General features: G+C 33.5%; 1 protein-coding gene across 1 annotated transcript; it reads left to right on the top strand.

Moving 5' to 3' along the window:
• The first annotated feature begins 214 nt into the window (after nucleotides 1-214).
• LOC144858870 (ribosome biogenesis protein BMS1 homolog) lies at nucleotides 215-17,148 on the top strand. Its single transcript, XM_078715006.1, has 25 exons — nucleotides 215-356; nucleotides 750-946; nucleotides 1,477-1,667; nucleotides 1,929-2,008; nucleotides 2,421-2,609; nucleotides 3,128-3,270; nucleotides 4,054-4,175; nucleotides 4,759-4,955; nucleotides 5,627-5,887; nucleotides 6,180-6,278; nucleotides 6,847-7,288; nucleotides 7,604-7,705; nucleotides 8,386-8,543; nucleotides 9,186-9,267; nucleotides 9,691-9,968; nucleotides 10,721-10,807; nucleotides 11,086-11,187; nucleotides 11,651-11,831; nucleotides 12,487-12,545; nucleotides 13,081-13,203; nucleotides 13,482-13,629; nucleotides 14,076-14,251; nucleotides 15,074-15,232; nucleotides 15,545-15,643; nucleotides 16,544-17,148. Exons 2-25 carry the CDS (start codon nucleotides 774-776, stop codon nucleotides 16,637-16,639), a joined length of 3,747 nt encoding a protein of 1,248 aa, XP_078571132.1. The 5' UTR covers nucleotides 215-356; nucleotides 750-773; the 3' UTR covers nucleotides 16,640-17,148.
• The last annotated feature ends 416 nt before the right edge of the window (nucleotides 17,149-17,564 follow it).

A 17,564-nucleotide genomic window follows, 5' to 3' on the forward strand; every position in this document is an offset into this window, starting at 1 on the left:
ACGAGTTTACAATATTCCAAAACTGTCAGCATCTAGAACTATAGCTTCCGCTTGATATAGCTTCTAATGAGTAGTTCTCTGGGAATATAGGTGGTTAAAGCCGCGGCGCGAAAAGTAATTTATTGTGTTGAAACTATGAGAAATCTTTAAAATTGTATAAAGAGAGCCCTCAATAGTTGAGGGCTGTCTTTTGATTTTCACACAGGCGACGACGCAAGCAAACGCACACACGTGGTCGGTCCACAGGACTCCACATTTTTGTGTCGTGTGGTGTACAGAGTACTGTATAGCCTGCCTATAAACACGTTTACGAAATGTACAACAACTACACCAATTTATTGTGGCTCTGCTTTTAGGTAAAACTATATTATAGGGTACATCGCTCGCATTTCTACTGTTGTTTATGTGCTGGCTAGGCCTAGCTAGGAAGGCTAGGAGGAAGGAGTTCACCCGAACAAGCCGAGTAGGCCCCCAGCCAGACTAGCTTATAGGCTAGTTAGTAGGATCGAATAGGCCCAGGTAGCCTAGGCTAGGCATGCTATTTGTGATAAACCTTATTACTATGGCCTAGGTAGGCCTATACTAACTAAAATCTATGCCTTTAGTAGGCTAAAGTTAGGGTCAACTAATATTACTAGTTAGAGGCCAAAACATTTCAAATATTTCATTTAAACATAGTTTTATTAAAACAGTATTTGTATAATAAATTCTTAATTTATTAATAAAAATGTACTTACTTTTATACAAAGGTTAGAAATTATAAATAAAACTGCATGATGGAGACGACCCCAGCACCAAAGAACCATCGTGAGCGACAAGCAGGACGCAAAGCAGAAAAGAAAAAGAACAAAAACAAAAAACAAGATGAAAATCTCACGGATCGTCAACGCAACCCAAAGGCGTTTGCCTTCCATTCAGCTGCTAACATGGCAAAGTCTTTTAGACGGTAGAGTAGAGTACATTTTATTTATCAAACTTACATTCATCATTTAAATAAATACTAACTACCACAAACATTTACTAACTAACACTAACAAATACTAACTAGGCCTAAATACAATAAAATCATGAATGACCATAGCTACTACTATACTATTTTAAATGTGGTGGTAACTATTAAAGTGAACTATAAACTGACAAACCCAGGAGAAAATCCAGTTAAAACCAGTTTAATTAACTATTCCAAGTGATTAACATTAAAGATAACCCTAACCAGTTTATGGTTTACTGAATTTTTTAAAATTGGTATCAACTAGAAAATAACTGTATAAAGGGAAAAGGGGACATTGGAAAACATTTCAAAATATTTATTTCTTGAAATTGTAAATGTTTAGGTCTGCAGAATTTATATCATTTTTATTTATTGCAATGTATATGTTGAAAGTTTGCGGAGAGGAATCAATAAAATGTAGCGTATGAATCCAGTATTATTGTTTGTATTTAAATAAATATGTATGAATTGAATTATTATAACAGAAACATGGACCTGCAGTCAAAGCGCCACCATATACCACTGGTTGACAGAATGCCCCTTGAGCCACCACCTGTTGTTATCGCTGTTGTTGGTCCCCCAAAAGTTGGCAAGTCCACACTTATCAGGTGCTTGATACGAAACTATACACGGCAAAATTTGGTCACGATACAGGGACCTGTTACAATAGTTTCAGGTAATTTATAATACTTGAAATATAATATGCAAAAAAACTAGGAAAAATCACTTGCATATTCTCGGATTCGTCCAGCAAACTGAATCAGGAGAGCCATATTTGTTTTTTTACATGCAGTTATTTGAAAATGATTGCACACAGTCCAAATTATACAAACCATCTCTCAGTAGAAGTCTGTAAACATTTTACACGGTTTTATGTGGGTATGTGTTATATTGTAAATTAATCATTATTTATATTTGTTTGTTGCTCTTATTCCAGGAAAGAAACGTCGCTTGACATTTATAGAGTGCAATAATGATGTTAATAGTATGATTGACCTCGCAAAAATTGCTGACCTGGTAAGTGTAAAAATGAATTAATTAGAGTAAATAATTATCCAATAGTAACCATTAGGCCTATATACTGTAGCATACTTCTTAATGCTTAAAAGAGACCATGTGGGGCTTCAATTTCCTACTAGGCCTATAGTTGTACTATATGCTGTCTACCGACACTAAACAGCCTGCAGTGTGATGTTTGCCGACAGCAACATTACCAATCATAACATCTAACTCATAAATATTAACAGTGGGGCTTGGATCCTGATCTACCGATTATTGACAATCTAAAGCACAAACCATTCAGCCGAACAGTAGAAAAGCATTGAAATAACACTTTTAGTAAGCAGACTGATACTATACTGATTATCACTAGACATGATGCTGTATATGTTTGCTACGTACCAAACTAAATTGCGTTTAATTTAAATAGGTCTTATTATTGGTTGATGCCAGTTTTGGATTTGAGATGGAAGTGTTCGAGTTTCTAAACATTGTTCAGATTCACGGTTTTCCCAAGATCATGGGAGTGTTGACTCATTTAGACCAACTGAAAAATAATAAAACTTTAAAAAAGACAAAGAAACGATTAAAGAACAGATTTTGGACAGAAATATACCAGGTAATGATATGCTTGATTTGTATTGTTTTTCTCATTGTTCTCCGTACTTTATTCAAGTTGGTTTGTTATTACATTGTAGTTTAAAACCTTCCCAATATAATGTTGGTCATTTTGATACTCCATTACTATTTTTCACCTTAATTTTTATAAAAAGGAACCTATATCAATCAAGGTAGAAATTATGTTTTATATAATTTCATATAATATTTCTGTTTGTTATTATAGTTATTATTCAGTCTTTTGTTTTTCAATTCTGCACATAAATAGGTAATAATAATATAAGATTTGTTAAATGCACATATCCAACAATATGCTGAAGGCACCTGTGGGAAACTAATCCATAAAGCTAAAAACTACCATAGAAATAAACCCACATAACTGCATTCCGTTTACCAGTATTTTAAGGTACAGAGACCAGCTAGCTCACAGGTGTTCTCAGTTATTTGAGCATCTAACTAGATAATTAAACTCCCCAAATTACCAAATCTTAATATAGTTTTTGATATATTTATTTACAGGGTGCTAAGTTATTCTATTTATCTGGGATGGTTCACAGTGACTACCAGCAACGTGAGATCCATAACCTGGGACGATTCATCTCGGTTATGAAGTTCAGACCACTTGTCTGGCGGACAACTCATCCATACATTCTGGCAGATAGGTGAGCATGAGATTGATAATTTTAGATTAATATAGTCTAAACTATAACCTGGACTATATAGGTTAGAGGCTAGACTATATAGGTTAGGGTCTAGACTTAGGTTAGGATCTAAAAAATAGTTAAAAATGATCAATCTGAGACATTTTGATTCATTTTATTTGACAATTAGTCCAATCAATGAGGATAAAAGTGTACACAGAGAATTTAAATGTTCTGGGAATTAATTTTTCCCTAATAGTCTGAGATTGGATGTAAAGCGTAATATCAACATTGTCTTTTAATTATAAATTTAATTTTCTCCCTATTCCCAAGAGGTTCTGAAAATTATTCCATGCTCCCACACCATTTCTCCACTTCTTCCTGTCTTGTGCCTCATCATGTTCCTCTAACTGATTTGTCACTTTTATTCAACATAAATAACAATACCTAAATCCAAAATAACATGGCATGTATGAATCCTTGAATGATAGCCAAATTTATACAAACATTGTGTGTGGTGGGCATCACTGTTGATGCTATTAATACATGTCGTGTGCATCATATTTCTCCAATCCGATCTTTCCGCTTTCTTTCTGTACCACCTTTGCTCATCCTACAACTAACTGTTACATCTTTATCTTTTCTAAGAGCGTCTGCTCCATCTATCTAAAGATCCTCATAACAATTTTCATAACTTTCACGATAATATCAATATGGATTGTGGCGACCGATAATAATTATCACACCAAGTACGAAATTACGCTTTTAAAAATGATTATCTGTTTTTACTCCTTTGTTATTTAGGATGGAAGATTTAACCGACCCAGAGGAGGTACGGCAGAAACCAAATTGTGATCGTACTGTCAGTTTCTATGGTTACGTCAGAGGCACGCCCCTTAAAAATGGAAGCAACATACACATAGCAGGTATATGAAGGATTATTAGTCAGGCCTTGTCTTTTAAGGCGAGCCAGTGCGATCACTCACCTAAACTGCCCTTGAGGAGTGCAATTTACAACATGCTTAAATTTGGTAAACTTCTACACACCAACTCATCCTGAATGTATTGAGGTGTGCAATTTGTAGCACACCTACAATATAAAAAGACAAGGCCTGATTAGTGTATATTCTATCTATGGAAAAGTTATTAAAATTATAAAGTATTCAACTTGTATTTTTTTCTTTCTGATATTATTTTTGTCAAAGGGTCTTACGACTACAGACAATTACTTGTCTCTGTAAAATCCTTACTATATTGTAACAATGTAAATATTTATATATTGCTGAATAAATGTGAGAAACTTTGTTAGGTCTGTAGAAAATGTTTCAATATGTAACTGATAAATAAATATATAAACACATCAGGCATAGAAATAATATAATAAATAAATATATAAATAATGATTATTTATGAGTGGAATAGGGAGAATAATTTTATTCATTGAAAGTTTTATTCACCGGTCGACTATTTCAGTCCGAAAATAATTACATTTACATTTTTGCTTGCCAGGTTGTGGAGATTTTAACGTGAAAGATGTCAGTTACCTTCCTGACCCGTGCCCTCTGCCAGACAAAGAAAAGAAACGATCGTTAAATCAAAAAGAGCGTCTTATCTATGCCCCTTTGTCTGGAGTGGGTGGAATTGTCTATGATAAAGATGTTGTCTACATAGATTTGGGAAACAAGGCACCTCACAGCCAAGTTCAGGTACAGTAATATATGCATACTGTAGTTGTAATTTTTGACATTCCAGTTTTCAATATTATTGACTAGATTGATTATACAGATTTTCCAATCTATGATGACAAAATTAACTTTGAGAATGTTTCAACATTCTATGAAGTTTGTTTCCCTATTAGCCTGAGATTGGATATACATTTTTAATTTTCAATTAATATACAATGTATCCTATACAATAGAACACCTATTAAGGAGACACTGTTTGGACCCAACAAAGTATTCCCTTGATAGTGTTAGCTGTAGTGCCTGGTAAAACATACATTTTCCCACAAGTGTCCCCTAAATAGAAGTGTCCCCAAAATAAAGGTGTCACCAAAATAGAGGTGTCACCAAAATAGAGGTGTCACCAAAATAGAGGTGTCACCAAAATAAAGGTGTCACCAAAATAGAGGTGTCACCAAAATAGAGGTGTCACCAAAATAGAGGTGTCCCCCAAAATAGAGATGTCCCCAAAATAGAGGTGTCCCATATTATATTACACTGCTAGTGAAAATGCAAATAATTTGAATTTATGTGTGATCTAGACCCAAATTATAATTGCACTATACATTAAAAGGACAAAACATTTTTGCTTGATATCAGGATGTCATTATATTATACTTTCTTTCTAATTATTTCATTATTTACTTAATACATAGGAAGAGCAACGGCCATCGAATGAACTTGTCACAAACCTAATAGGTACCCAGCAGACCGTAGATGCCAAGATGGCAGTCAGTAAATTATCGTACTTCCCAGAATCCACTCCTATTGCGTCAGAAGAAGTTTCAACAGATTGTCCAATCAGAATGCCAGAAGAGGAAGTTGTGAACGAGGGAGGAAGAGTCCGACGGAGGGCGGTATTTGGAGATGAGGACGTTAGCAATGATGAAGATTCTGGTAACGAATCAGAAGATGAGGTTGGTATTTATTAAATAGAAATATGAAATGCGTAATAAACACCAATTAGTAATTTTAGTGATTTATTTTATAATTAAAATAAATTTTAAATAATCATTAAAAAAAGAACTTCCAGTCAATGATGATAGCATTCTTTGAAATGTGAACACATTTTATGATATTTTATTTCCCTATTAGTCTGAGATTGGATATGTACAGTACAAATAAAAAATAATATCTATAATTACTAGAATTTTATTTATAAGGCTGTGTTATGTTTATAGTATATATGGAACTTTTTGCTTTTTTCAGGGTCAAGATTCAGATGATATGTCGGACGAAGATGAACCGGAGCTAGAGAAATCCCAGCAATCTCAATCATCAACTTCGAAAAACAAAAGACAAAAAGTTGTAAGTTTTCTTGATGAAATTTAAATGTATAAGACCAATAATGCCCATGTTATTGGTTGCAGACAATATAAAATCATTACATTACAGTGATTTATTTCATTGAATTCATTACTACTTTCACAATTGTACTCTGCTAAATATAAAAGATAAGATACCAGTTAATATATTGTTTATATATACTAACATGCAGATGAACTTACTTAATGCTAATTACCAGTTTTATGATGACATCATGAACATTGAGATTGAACTTTCAACTCTGTGAATGTTTTCCCTATTAGTCTGAAACTGGTTGAAACATTAAGTTTTGAACATGTCTGAGAGTGCCATTTGATTTGCATCATTTATAACCATGGTTAGGCTATCAAGCTTTCGACTCTCACCTGAATTTACCTGAACAGTACAATAATAGTTTAGTATATCGATCAATGGGTATACCTGCTGTCTTTTTATCTAACTTTATAAGCTTTCCCATTCACAAGGCTTATTGGAAGCTGGTTGACCCTTGAACAACTACAAAAGTTATTTACAATATGTTGATGTTTAAATAATGTTTTTTATTTTTTAGGATGTAGAAGAATTGGTTTTTGTAGATAGTGATGATGATGAAGATAATGATGAATTTCCTAACAACTCCGGAGCTCTTAAAAAATCGCAAGTCAAGAGTGACGATGAAGAAGAATCGGATGAAGACAGTGATATGGAGAAACAGTTAGAAAAAGAAAAAAACAAACGGAAAAGGAAAATGAATGTAAATCAGGATGAGCAAAGGACGTTTAGTGAAAAAAAAATGAGAAAAGGCAAGGATAAAATAAAATCTGTAAAAGATATTAGATCGAAGGAAGAACATAAAAAGAAAAATATAACAAAAGCAGAAGAAGAGGATGAAGATGATACAGATAGTGAAGATGATATTGAAGATAGAGAGATAAAAGAAGGAATAGAATCTGAAGAAAGTGATGGTGAAGGAATGGATTCTGAAGAAGAAAGTTTGAACGAATTTGGTACAGGTAATAATTATGTTCATTACCTTATATTATTTATGAAGAAAATTGTATTTCAAAACTACAATACTCAACAAGAGTCTATATCTAAAGGGTTGTAGATCAAGGATTGTATATTTATCATTATGTTATTCTGTCTTATATGTTGTTATATTGTGGAAATAAATATGATATTGAATTCAAAGTGACATTTATTTACTTTCAAAAAAAGACAGTTAACAAGATGTAGGTAAAAAAATAAACGATAACAGTTGAAGAAGGCATGTTTAAAAAAACAGAATGCTTGTGGTAAACATAACTATATGAAAAACATTGATATAGGTCACCTACGATGGAAAGATGACATGGTTCAACGAGCAGCAGATGCTTTCCTTCAACGTCAGAAGGACACCCCCAACCTAAGAAAATTGGTGTATGGTGTTGGTGAGTATGCCTAAATAGTACATTGTGCATCTCTACAATAATAGTGGTTTTGTGTTTATAGTCAATGAGGAATAATATTTATAATGAGATTGTGTAACAACCAATCAATGAAGCTTATATCTCGTTAAACTGAGACTAACCTGAACACATGCTCATGACCACTTTGTTAGTGCTATTGACATTCATATGTACTTTGATATGCTGCTGCTACCTCTGCTGAGCTTATTACCTGTCAATATCAAGCATACATCCATCTCATTAATTGTTAACCATGAACAAACTACACTACATGTTTATATAGAGACAGAGCTTGTACTGGTGCTATTGTTTTTTCGAGCCCACTTTGCTCAAAGCTTGGAGCTTCGTTGCTCACCAAGCAAACGGAATGGCTTGCCCAAAATGGTGTTTACTGGACCATCTATGTAGAACCAAGGCAAGATGCTGAGTCCCGGAGATCAAAGGGTTTACCTGTGGCTGCGACACGATCAGTTCCACGCCCTTAACAGACACCGCGCCCCGTGGAGAATATAGTAGTAACAGTACTGTTGGTATTTGTCGCAGCCAGACATAAGATCAAAGGACTGTTACAAGTTCCTATCTTGGCAAGGGGAGCTCAGTGTCCTGTTGTTAGATTGCCTTGGTAGAACTGTTATGATAGTTTGGTTGTTCTTTATTTGTAGACGATACAGAAAATGATTCTGATGATGAGGAAGAGCTGGGTGGATTGTTTACAGTTTCAAGAAAATCTACTGATGAAAAGAAACAACGAAAAGGAATGAATGATTTTGATAGTTCAGTCTTCCCAGTAGATGTAGTTAGAGATTGGACCAATGAAGAGGTTTTTAAATGTTTAACTTCATTAATTTTCTGTTTTGTTGAAAAAATAAAAGAAGACATACAATAGACATATGTTTATGCACAAAATGATATTTCTTTTATAATGATACATTATTCACATCATTGCAGTACGCTATATAAAGAAAATATACAGTAAATAAAGAATAATGCAAATTTGAAATATTTAGACAAATAAAACCAATTAAAAAACAAAGTAAAAAGACAGAATACCAGTTAATGATGACATCATGAACATTGAGATTGAACTTTCAAATCTATGATTGTTTTCCCTATTAGTCTGAAACTGGTTAAAAAGTATCGGTCAAATCTTCATTTAATTTTATAAAGCAACTATGACATGTTGGCAATGTTGTACTTCAAAAGCAATAGTACAGTATAAAAAAAATATATTCCAAATGCGAAAAGATTTTGTTTTTCTTGCATGAAAAAAATACTATTGAATGACCGTTCAATAGTGTATACTTTTGCATGCCATGTGACAGGAATTGAGGTGTTATATAATAGAATTTAGTATGCATAATGAAAAAAGTAAAGTTGCTGTAAGTGGTGGATTTGTTTCTGCTGCTGTTTTTTTTTTGTATTACCAAAAACAACACATAATTTACACATTTTCTTGATATAGCTGAAGGAGATGATTGCTGATTGTTTTGTTACTGGAAAATGGTCTGCAGATGAAGATGCCAAGACCTTGCTGGATCAAGATGGTAAGTAGACTAGTTAAATGTTGTTGATCCACTGTACATACATTCCCAAAATATGCAGGATAAATACCCTGTGCATGAATATGCAAATATTGAATGTTTATGAGTGAAATGGTACAAATAAGTTCAGGAGATGAATTATAACACATTTTCATCTTTAACCAAATTTAATTATTTGTAAAATTTAACGAATATAAAACATATTTTATATAAGCATATATATAGGTAGGCCAAGGCCTAAACCATTTGAACAAAGATGAACGAACAAAACAAAATTGCAATACTCGATTTACATAAAAGATGCACAATTGAATGTGCTACATCACATTTAGTTTTATGTCATGTTACCCACAATCGTCCAATCAAAAGACAAGAATCTGCTGTAATTATGAGAAATTGATGTATTTTTGACTTAAAATTATTTAGATGAGGTTTATGGAGACTTTGAAGATTTAGAGACTGGTATTGTTCACAAAGCAAAGACAACTGGAAGTGATGATGATGATGAAGAAGAAGAAAATGATGATGGTGATGACGAGAAAGAGGATGGGGAAGAAGACCAGAAGAAAGAAATGACAAAGCGGGAGAAGTTTTTGGAAAAGAAGAAAAAGCTTAAGGAAGCTTTTGATGCTGCGTACGATAATGCAGACGGCGGGTCTTCATACTATGATGATCTGAAACAACAGATGAACCAACAAGCAGAGGTGTGTACATTATCATTGCTGTTTCTATTGAGAGGAGTACTTTAAATGTAGTATTATCTATGCAGTGTAAAGGGCAATTTACACAGACAAGCGGAAAACCGCATAGCTTGCCCCATGTATAATCTGTATCTATTCTGAGCGGATTTCTGTGCATCTGCCCGGTCGCTCCACGTTCTATATAAATGGTTATAAGAAATAACATAGATTGCACATTTTTGTTTTCTGCTTACCATTACCGCTTACAGTTACCACTCGTCTGTGTAAAATGGCCTTAACTGTACTCTCATGAATGATTGCTTGAATTGATTAACCTCATAAAAGCTATGATGGGGCACCGTTTTGAAGATACTAACATGTATAATACCACCAATTACGAGTGAGAATTGGAATAATAAAGCATTTAATGAAAAGGCAGACCATCTTAAATTTTACATGACATGTAATGTCTTTCGAGAATTCTATCAACGCCTAGAGTACTTATATACCTACTACACAGTTGTATTTAGGCAATAATTAGCATAATAAAGCAGGAGGTAAGCAGACAACATAACAATCATATTGCAAGCGTGATGCCTATGTTAGATAAGATACTATATTGAAAATGACATTTCCTACTGTACTGAAGTTTTAAAAAGAGTAAAGTATTCCCACAGATTAACATAGAATAAGTAAGAAAAAAATCTGTCTAGCTCGCATCAGAAGGCAAAGAACATCCGATCAATTATTCAAGATTTATTTTGTTTTGTTTGCAGTTGAATCGGAAAGAGTTTGAAGATATGGATGATGATATTAGAACACAGTACGAAGGCTTTCGGCCAGGAATGTATGTGCGTGTTGAGGTGAGTATTACATCCTATTTTCACTTGGTACACTTATTTCCGCAATTACAATAGTCATGTTTATTAATAAATATCAAGCATGTAACATGCGGAAAAAATATTATCTTTATGTTGTATTAGTCAATGATGAACAAAAAAGTTTAAACCTGACATTGTATTAACAACAATCAATGGAGCTTATCTTGTTAACCTGAGACTAATTTCAGCATCAAGTTTGCTTTCATTGGCTTGCCCTTGTAAAAGTCAGAATAATCTAATTTTGTAATTACCATTTTTAGGTGGCTAACATGCCATGTGAATTTGTAAACAATTTTGATCCTGCATATCCTATGGTCATTGGTGGACTACTAAGTAGTGAGGAGAATATTGGCTATGTACAGGTATTTTTATTGTTTCACTTTTATATACGTTTGAAGTGCAGTATGGAGAGCCAATTTGATAGTGCTCAGCACTCATGGCAATCCTCAAGGTGCTGCACCGCTTTCATGTTTATACGTTGTTATTTGTGCCTGAAAATTGAATAAAATAAAAATGTTAAAAATAAAATAATGTTTGAACTTTGACATTATAATTACTAGTCTATCGATGATGTTTATCAAAAGTTGATAGGACTGAAGATGTCAATTTTTTTACAGTGTAGACATCCTTACTCAGCTGAGATAGACTAGAAATATTTATTTATATATGAATGTTGATTTAAAGGGGAAGTGAAGGTTTAGAATTTCTTATTGTTTAATATGAAATGAAACCTGGAATCCCCCTTTAAGAAAATTACATGAAATAATGTAAATGTAAATATTTTTTTGTTTTAAATGCATTTTTGACAATTTATTCCTCTTACAGATGCGAATAAAGAAACATCGTTGGTATCCAAAGATTCTCAAGACTCGTGACCCGTTAATTTTCTCATTAGGGTGGCGTCGTTTTCAGACTATTCCATTATTTTCAATCGAGGATCACAACGGTCGACGGCGTCTGTTGAAGTATACCCCGGAACATATGCACTGCATGGCAACCATCTGGGGTATGTTTCTTGCTTATTTACAGCTAGTTTTATATTGTATGGGACAATGTCTTTATTTGGAAATGGGTAATATATTTACTATACAGCCAGTCCTCAAAAGTAACCCCATCTGCATTCAGTGGGTGGGCTACTAGCACAATGCAATTTCTTGAATTTGATATTCTTTCAGTCAATGAGGAAAAACATTAAAACCTAGAATGTATATTGCATTCATTGAGGCTTATCTCGTTAACCTGAGACTGGTAGAAAATGAAGTATTTATTCCTTTCTAGAAAAATACAAGATACACAAGGCACAATTCTCTATGAGGCCAATGTCACCCTGTCATTCTATAAAATACAAAATAGCCCCACTAGAGCAATGTTCACTTTTCTATTATAAAATACATCATTTTCATTTAATTTTATTTCACTTTACTAATAACTTAAATAAAGTGGAGGAGCCTAAATGAAAGCATTGCTTGTAATGAATACACACCTCAAAACAAAAAAATAATAAATACTATTACGTAATTAGGAACTCAAAAAACAACAAAAGACTTCATATTAATGATTTTTTTAAAAATCCATTTATCTTTAAGATAAGATAAATATCAAAATATGTAAATAATAAAATAAACTACTATTTCTATTTTCCAATTATCTTCACTTCACAGGACCAATCACCCCACAAGGAACAGGTTTCTTGGCATTACAGACAGTTGCTGGTAGAATGGTATGTAAAAGACCTTACAATCAAGATTGTACAATTGTTTGATCATGCAATCAATGATGTTTAAAAAATAAAGTTGATAGGACTGAATATTTATGTGGACATTATTATTCAGCTGAGATTGCTAACTGATCAAACAATTATTTTCATTAATTACCATTAGGTTCTGATTTTTAGGGATCCAACGCAATGAGTACAAACATTCAATTATCATATTTTGAAGCCCTTTTATGTACAATTTCATTAAAAACTGTGGTGCGGTTTTATTGCTAGCACCAGGCTGGAAGATAAGGAGTATGGGGTTCGCCCCAGCAAACAACATTATGTAATAAGGCTGACATGGTTTTGCTGGTAGAAAAACATTTTCTTGTACAAAATTAGCTTGTGCACAAAAAATCCGACTCATGTTTTTAAAGAGTAGAGGGAAACCCCAGTCTACTATACTATCAATAGGTGTCTAAAAATGTGTAATCTTGATATCCCCTTTAACTAATATAACTATTTCAACCTTTTGATGAATCTGTATTAAATGTTCTAGCCTGGCTTTCGTATAGCTGCCACTGGAGCTGTCACCGACATTGACAAATCACTACACATTGTAAAGAAGTTGAAACTGATTGGTACACCAATCAAGATTCACAAGAACACTGCATTTATTAAGGTTGGTTATTGTCATCCTAGAATTTTTTGGAAGAAAGTTAAAAATGAGATTAAAATTGGGTTGGTCCCACCCAATATATCTCATAATGTTTGTAACTGGGTAGATTACAATAAATTAGCCAGTCAGCTTAAGCTTTTCAAATTAAATTCATAGCATAAAATAAAATTCATAGTGTTTAAAGCTTAGGGTCAAATGTCACAAAATTCTGACTGGGTTCATGTTCTATTCAACATAGTATCTCTAGTTTTGTCTAATATTCAAATTATTATTTTCTTTAGGGCATGTTTAACACAACATTAGAGGTGGCAAGATTTGAGGGTGCCTCAGTCAAAACGGTTAGCGGCATTAGAGGGCAGATCAAGAAAGCTATAAAGACACCTGAGGGCGCTTTCCGTGCTTCATTTGAAGACAAAATTCTAAAAAGTGGTATGTTGATTATGTAAATAGTATTGTTGTTTTCCAGGATACTATTGTATAATTAGTGTCTCAAACGAGTCATTAATAGTGCTTTAATTCAGGTATTATTATTTAAACCATGTTACAGCCTTTATACAGTCAAGTCAATACCTACACCTTTGGGGTGGCCTAATATGTCTGGTTTTCAGGAAAGTCTGGTATTCAGAATATGTTTTTAATGGTAAAAAATAATTTGGGACCTTTTGGACCTTGAGAAAAGTCTTGTTTTGGGAGGGTTTCTGGTTTTCAAAGAGTCCAGTATTCGAAGGGTTGACTGTATAAAGATTATAATTTTATCACATTCATTGTGAGGTATGCACGAATAACAAACATTATTTTCTGAAATTGGAGAGAGGCAACAGAACAACATTTCTGAACTAAAAGATTATATTATGTATTATGATATCTTTTTGTAGACATTATATTCCTGCGTGGTTGGATACCAGTATTCATGCCAAAGTTTTACAACCCGGTACAGACACTGTTACTACCAAAAGGCGAGAAGGACAATTGGACTGGGATGAGAACTGTAGGACAATTAAGGAAAGACAACAACATGTCTGTACCAGTCAATAAGGATTCATTATACAAAGTAAGCATTCTCCATTTCACATTCTCTGCACCCTTGTTTGGTACAATGTAATAAGTCAAGACTGTACAATTGTTTGATCATATGCAATTAATGATGTTTAAAAAATAAAGTTGATAGGACTGAATATTCATGTAGACATTGTTATTCAGCTGAGATTGCTAACTGATCAAACAATTATTTTCATTGGTTACCATTAGGTTCTGATTTTTAGGGATCCAACACAATAAGTACAAACATTCAGTTATCAAATTTTGAAGCCCTTTTATGTAAAATTGTATTAAAAACTGTGGTGCGGTTTTATTGCTAGCACCAAGCTGGAAGATAAGGAGTATGGGGTTCGCCCCAGCAAACAATATTATGTAACAAGGCTGACATGGTTTTGCTGAACAATGTGAAAGTCTATTGTGCATTGTTGGAACAAAGTAGTTGCAGAATTATCTTGATCAACATAATGTTGTTTAATTGCTATAGTGCTGGGGCGAACCCCATACTTTTTATTCTCCAGTCTGGTGCTGGCAATAAAACCGCACATGAAATTGTTGAAATTGTTCATAATAAGACCGAACAATGTAATAACTGAATGTTTGTATGTATTTTTTGGGATCCCTGAAAATCGGCATTACAATGATATTTTTTGAATTCCCAAGTGGTGACTAAGAAATCATATTCTAATCAACGTTCTAATGTATATGGGCTTCTTTTCTAGGTTTGACGGTATGCAACATTTCTGCCAGTAGTTTTAAAAAAAATGAAATGTTGCTTATTTGATTATTTGATTATTTTTTAAAATCTAATTATTTTATATTAATGTCTTTACTTCAGCCAATTGAAAGAAAACCAAAGGTGTTTAGGGAGTTGCGTATTCCAAGAGAGTTACAGAGGGCGCTGCCTTTCAAGGACAAACCACAAGAGAAATTCAAACGTAAAAAGAATGCAATTAGCCGAATGAGAGCTGTAGTTAGAGAGCCAGAGGAGAGACAGGTGAGATACTAAAATGAAAGCCATACATGGCTAGCGTTTGTGCGCTTTTGATGGTTATCAGGGAGTTGGTAAGCGTTGGATGAGGGCAATTCAAACTAAGCACTGTCCAGTTGCATGCCCTAATCTCACATCCACCATTTTCTAGGAGCGATAAATTAAATATTCAATTCAAAACGTCAAGAATACTCCCAAAATACATACAAAACATTCTTCTAAGACATTTACAAGAGTAACTAAATTAACCGAATCGGTTAACAACAAATTATTGCTAGCCATGATTAACAAAAAATCCCCATTTTTTTAATACTAAAGGCTGCAGCACTGGTACATCAAATGACTACACTCTACAATGAAAGGAAACGTCAAGAGAGAAGCCGAATGGCAGCCAGGGTAGAAGAACATAAAAAGAAGGTAAGTTAAGTAAATATTTTGACGAACATAGTGTGTCATACCTATACTTGACCTGGTATCACTATCTATGCCAACAAGACAGTGTCATATGTTTTGCCACATCAATTTTAACTGCAAAAAAATATCCAGTTGACTAGTTTCAGCTGCATGTTTGAGCATCTATGAAGCATTCAACATATCACTACCATATTTGGGCATATCACTACCATATTTTAGCACATCACACTTTTTTTGTCAAACTAGTTTAATAGTGTAGACAGAGTGCGCTCTGGTTTATGCCCATCACAATTAAGGGATAGGCTATAACTTCTATTATGCCTTTATAATAAAATAATTTTGCTTGGCCAAAGCAATCATTTATGAGAGACAACAAGACAAGCATTGCTTCTGTTCTTCAAATCCATGCAAATGCACTTAATGTTAAGCTTCCTTGTCCATTATTGGCATTTAATTTGGTGATGTAGGTCTAGGTAAGCGAATCATTTATGCTAGCTACCTAGATAGGCTAGGGTACTAGGCTTAGATTAGTTACTAAGCCTAGCTAAGTTACTAAGCCTGTCTAGATAACAACCTTGTGGTTACTTTTAGTTGTTGGCCTCATGACAATTAGGTCGGTTGCAATGGGTGATTTGGCATCTATATTTACATAAACACAATGTTACTAACAGTGTAAAAATATATAGTGTTAGGGTAAGCCTAGTCATGCACTAGACACAAAAAAGAGTTGCTTTACTTTATATGACGATATTGTATTTGCACATTAGGAAAGACTTATGGCATAAATATAATGGTTTTATCTTATCTATTAATCCCAATTTAATATGATTTTTTTTGGTATAAATTATTTAAACAATTTAGGAAAACAAATAATCAAGGTCTTTTTAAAACTTTTTTTTTAAGATGTCTGTTTTAGAAGAGAAGAAAGATGAAAGACAGAAGAAAGCAAAACGAGAAATATATAAACTTTTAGGAAAGATGAAGAAGAAAGCAAAATAATATAATCAATGTGTGAAATGAAAAATGTGGAAGTCCAAGCCAAACATGTTCATGGTGATGAAACAAAGTGCCTCTTCACACACTGTCTAGCACTATGGATTTTGGAGATTTTGAGACCTTTTGTTTTTAAATCCGGGGTTTTAATTTTCTGTTCCTATCTCTCACCATTGTAACTGGTTTTCTTGTTTAATTAATGTATGCATCTAATATTCCACACTGTTTGTATTACTTTGAGTCACTCGAATTGTTAATGCTTTAGGCCTGTTTTTTTAAAGGTCTCTTCAATATTAAATATCATGGCTGTACCATGGTCAATCACTGGTCGCTTTGTTAACACATATGTTAATTTTTTAATGTGTGAAGGAATGGATCACCAACTTACTGTATTTTTATGCCGTTTTTTAATGGTCTTCTTGAATATTAATATCATGGCTACACCATAGTCGATTACTGGTCGCTACAGTAACACAGAATATGTTTATTTTTTAATGTGTGAAGGAATGGATCAACAACTCTCTGTATGTACGCAAACAAAAATAACGAAACCAGCGAAAGTATACAGAATATTTTTATTTTCGCATCTGCACAACTACGACCCAGGACAACTACCTCTTTAGGGAAAACTACTCCCAAACAATTACTCATTATTATCAGTTATTCCTCTCATCTTGCGACATGACGTTTTCCACAATGTTATGCCATTTTCTTCTGTCGTGGGAAGGATGTTTTTGTGTTGTGTCTGTATAATATTAAATTTTCTTTCTAACCTACGTGATCCATTTAAACAATTAGTGCTAGGGTAATTATCTGTATGAACAAACACTACCCCTTAAGATTGTCAAGGAAGGCAATATTGCAAAAGCCTTTTCTGTCATGTATTGTCTTTTGTAAATTGTTCTAAATATACAAAATAAAACTAAAACAT

This window comes from Antedon bifida, chromosome 2 (genome assembly GCF_963402885.1).
Source record: "Antedon bifida chromosome 2, ecAntBifi1.1, whole genome shotgun sequence".
Lineage (NCBI taxonomy): Eukaryota > Metazoa > Echinodermata > Crinoidea > Comatulida > Antedonidae > Antedon > Antedon bifida.